We start from the raw sequence: 4,823 nt of genomic DNA on the forward strand, positions 1-4,823 counted from the left end.
AATGACACAAATGGATCTGTTGAGAAAACAGTTAACAGTCTACATAATGCATCAATTGCACTCAATAGGGACAAGCACATATCCCTCACAATGTCTTGTATATACAAACACTCAAGCTGAAGTCACGATTAAACAATAGCACCACATCTTTGCTCCATGTATTACTATGACTTAATGAACTATGAATAATTTAATTTATGACTTTTGAAAGAGTGTCAGTCACAGTCATGTGTGTCTTCCTTTTTGCCCTAGAGTCAGATGACATGTCTGCTTAGAGAATCTTGTGCCATGAAGCTGTAGGCGGGTGGACACACCACAGCCCCTGTCTCTGTGACTGAGTCACCATGTCCTTAATGGGTCCACCTCGTTCCCCACCTGCCTCTACCTCCATGTCTTGGAGTAGCAGCCATGGTGACACCGCTGCTGCTGTGGGGACTCTGGGGTCCCCTGAGCAGGCTCTCTATGCCTCTGACCGCTATGCTCGACTCATACTGGCCCAAATGAACAAGATGAGGCTCCGCACAGATTTCTGTGACGTGAGGCTGAGGGTGGGTGGACGGGTCTTCAGTGTGCACAGGTTGGTCCTGGCTGCCAGCAGCCCCTACTTCTCTGCCCTCTTCTCCGGGGGGATGAGTGAGGCTGACAAGGAGGAGGTCCAGATCCTGGGAGTGGAGGCCGAAGTCTTCGAGGTCCTGCTGGAGTTTGTCTACACAGGTCCTGACAGGATACATGCTCTCCATACACAGACAGTATCTACACAACGATTAGAAGTCGAAAGAGAAAGATATATTGTTTGTATCATTCATGCATAGGACATTAGTTCATTCATTACACTAGTGTGTTTATGTATTTAAGGTCCTTTCTTTAGCTATTATTCTCAGTCAACAGACAATGTTCAGAAAGCTAATACACATGAATTGCACCACCATGTTATATAGCCTAGGTGATGCTTATTTTGATTGATGGTAGGATAGCTTCTTTGTTTGTGTGCATCTCTCTGAATGAAGTCTGAGCTGCTTGCCCCCCCCACCCCCCCCCAGGTATGATCAACGTGACAGTGGAGAACATGCAGGAGCTGATGGTGGCAGCAGACATGCTGCAGCTGAGTGAGGTGGTGTCCATCTGTGGAGAGTTCCTCAAGGGCCACATGGACCCATCTAACTGCGTTGGTGTCTACCAGTTCCTGGAGCAGATCGCCTGTCTGGACATGCTGGAGTTCACTGAGAACTACATCCATGTCCACTTCCTGCAGGTGCAACATTCTCTTTCCTTCCTCATCCCTCTCTTTCCCTTTATCTTCCTTTTCTATAATTTGTATATTTAAGTTCCTAAATGACTTCTCCAAGGCAGGATCTCTCTCCTTACCACTCATTTTAATCTACTTTGTATGTAGCTATGACAGAAACGAACATCCCATCTTTAAATCAGTAAAAAAACACGTTCACGCCAACACATAAAAACTCAAAGAAGAAACTCAAAGAAACTCTGTCTGTCTAGGTGTGTGTGTCTGATGAGTTCTGGGGCCTGTCGAAGGACCAACTGGTGAAGCTGTTGCGCAGCGAGGAGCTGAGGATTGAGGACGAGTACCAGGTGTTCACGGCAGCCATGGACTGGCTGCAGCAGGACGTGGCCAAGAGGAAGAAGCATGTGGTGGAGGTGCTGGATCCTGTACGCTTCCCTCTGCTCTCCCCACAGAGACTCTTCAAGTACATCGAAGGTAGTTGAGACCCACAGTACAGTTCAGAGGCAGTACACAGAGAAGCCTGGAGCTCACCTTGACGACTCACGACTTGACAGCACTGGATGATTCCATGCATTAAACTGACTGACTAGTCATTTAATTTCTCCTTGCAGGCATTTCTGACTTCAGCCTGTGGGTGGCACTGCAGACTCTGCTGAGGGAATACACAGAGGTGACCAAGTCTCCCAAGGAGAATAAGATGTACAGTCTGTTACAGCCTGCTAGGATGAGGCCCAGAAGAAAAGCCAGGAAATATCTTTATGCCATAGGTAAGCCTCTGTGGTAAACTTTAAAAGGGGCAGTCTGGGATTGGTATATACATTTTTGGACATTTAAATTAATGATTTGTTAACATTACAAAACACCCTCAAACTCACCGCCCTCACCTCACTCACTGCTTTCAAACAAATCCTGCAGCGAACCATAGTCGATCAATGCACCTGTTGATCACCGTCTCTCACCCATCCCATAACCCATCACTGCCTCATTTTAAGTACCCCTGCTCCACTACCCCCGCTATCCCTCACCTCCGCTCTTCCTCACCCCTACCTCCTCCGTCTCTCTCTCCTCTCTCTGACTGTTAGTATTTTAATGCATCTGTATTTGCCATTGTTTTATTGTTTTATTGTTTTATTGTTTATTGTATTACTTAACCTTGTTTTATTTCTAGCTTCCCCCCCCCCAAAGAGCCACTGCTTTTTGGTCAGGCTGCATTTGCAACTAAGAATTTGTTCTTACATGTTTGCCTGGTTAAATAAAGGTTAAATAAAAAAATGAAATTAACATTTGTAGCCATTAATTCTTGAGCCCAAGCATACATAGCTCAGTCTATTAATTTGAGATGTGTTACATTTCTCCAGCCCCATCCCTCAGCTGTTTACCAAAAAAGGTGGCGGGGAGACCTCTTTGTTGTTCCTGTAAAATCATTTGATTATCACGTTTCAATACAGCCCTCATCTCCCTACGTTTGCGTAGTAAAAACACTCTCACGTCACGTCTGGTTTCGCCCTCTCAGGAGGCTACACTCGGCTGCAGGGCGTCCATTGGAGTGACAGCAGAGCCCTCAGCTGTGTGGAGCGCTTTGACTCCTTCAGTCAATACTGGACCACTGTGTCCTCCCTGCACCAGGCCCGCAGTGGGCTGGGTGTGGCCGTGCTGGAGGGCATGGTCTACGTGGTTGGAGGTGAGACAGTGCACTCAGTCTGTCTGTCTGTCTGTCTGTCTGTGAGAGGTAGAAGTAGAACAACTTCGTTATACAGTGTGGAAATCAACAGATGGTGGTCCCTCAAGTTCATGAGTAAAAACAAAAACGATGTACAAGTGCCATAATGCAATCACAGTCATACTGTATGCATACATGTTTGACATGTCGATATTTCACAGTGGAATTTCCATTTGACATAATATAATTGTGCTTTCCATTTGCTATTTCCCAGGCAAGAAGGACTCCATGATATTCGACTGCACAGAGAGATATGACCCAGTGACCAAGCAGTGGGAGGCAGTAGCCTCTTTGAATTTCCCACGCTGTGGAGTTGGCGTCTGCCCCTGTCACGGGGCGCTCTACGCACTAGGTAAACACCAGCCTGTCACTTGGGACATGCAGTACATGGAAGTAGATGTGAATAGAGTATCATGTGACCTCACTACTGTGCTCTTGCAGGTGGTTGGATCGGATCGGGGATTGGGAAAACAATGGAGCGCTACGACCCGGCAGAGAACAAGTGGGAGATCATCGGAAACATGGCGGTTCCACGATTCTATTTTGGCTGCTGCGAGTTACAGGGTTAGGCTCTCCCAGAGATCACTAAGGAACCTATGATTTAGAGACTAGCATGCTTATTCAGTGATAATTAAAAACAAATAAAATAAGAAGAATAAGAAGAAATGTATATATATAGTACATGTACAAGCAAAATGTAATACCATATTCACACCATATTTACCCTTTGATCTTAATGAACACTCGTAATGTTATTGTAATGTTATTGTTAGGAAGGTCCTCTGAACCAACTAGATCTGTGTGGCCTTTGATCGCTCTGCAGGGTTCATCTACGTGATCGGGGGTCTCAGTGACGAGAGGATGCAGCTGCGCTCGGCCGAGATGTACGACCCCATCTCCCACCGCTGGAGCGCCCTGCCTGCCATGGTTACACGACGGGCACACGTGGGCGTGGCCTGCCTCAACAACTGCATCTACGCCGTGGGAGGCTGGAACAAGGCGCTGGGCTGCCTGAAGACGGTGGAGAAGTACTGTCCTGAGGAGGTTGGAGCCTGTCTGTCTCTTGTCTGGTGTCTGTCTCTGCTGTCACACAGAAGGCTTCACAATTAGTACAATTAGTTAGTGTATTGGACATTGACCTTTGACTGAACAATAACATGAAGGGGATACTTCACAAAATACATGTTAACTGACTTGGCCCATGCTAAATGATGGTCGCCTATAGAGGGGAGGGTGGTGCCTGTATACTTAGATAAAGCCGCAGAGTCTACCCAATTGACTAAAAGATAGACTAAAAGGTTAGAGAGCTGAGATATTTATGTCAAAGATGTTTTTTTTCTATGAATCGCAATAGATGAGCATGTATTATTGACTAGTACAAAGACTGTGACTGTGTGTCTTTTAACCATAATGTGTCTTTCCTTCCACAGGAGAAGTGGGTGGAGGTGGCACCTATGGCGGTGGCGCGGGGGGGGGTGTCCGTATCAGCCGTAAATGGTCTGCTCTACGCTGTTGGGGGCCGGGCCACCAGCAGAGACTTTTCAGCACCCGTGTCTTTGGACTCAGTGGAGATCTATGACCCCCACCTGGACACCTGGACTGAGATCGGCAACATGATCACCAGCCGCTGTGATGGAGGGGTGGCCGTCCTCTGAGAGACAGGTCCACTGTTTCCATCCAGAGCCAATAATGAGACTGGTTTTGGATACAATGAAAGATCCTGGTGTTTAGGGTACTCCAATGGTGAATATTGGTTAAGACACAATGGTGTTAAGACGAAAGTCTCAGGGTCTCTGTGCTCCAGAGTTGGAGTGTACCTGGATCACAGGGCAGGTATTCTGTCATTCTACAATGTCTCTG

General features: G+C 46.9%; 1 protein-coding gene across 1 annotated transcript; it reads left to right on the plus strand.

The window, feature by feature from the left end:
• Window positions 1–344: 344 nt before the first annotated feature.
• On the plus strand, window positions 345–4,618 carry LOC308168915 (actin-binding protein IPP-like; the record flags this gene model as incomplete). Its single annotated transcript, XM_080543556.1, has 9 exons — window positions 345–714; window positions 1,041–1,252; window positions 1,498–1,717; window positions 1,855–2,010; window positions 2,757–2,924; window positions 3,178–3,315; window positions 3,405–3,527; window positions 3,787–4,007; window positions 4,394–4,618. 9 exons carry the CDS (start codon window positions 345–347, stop codon window positions 4,616–4,618), a joined length of 1,833 nt encoding a protein of 610 aa, XP_080399682.1.
• Between the last annotated feature and the right edge of the window lie 205 nt (window positions 4,619–4,823).

This window comes from Nansenia antarctica (genome assembly GCF_963989245.1).
Source record: "Nansenia antarctica genome assembly, chromosome: 12".
Lineage (NCBI taxonomy): Eukaryota > Metazoa > Chordata > Actinopteri > Argentiniformes > Microstomatidae > Nansenia > Nansenia antarctica.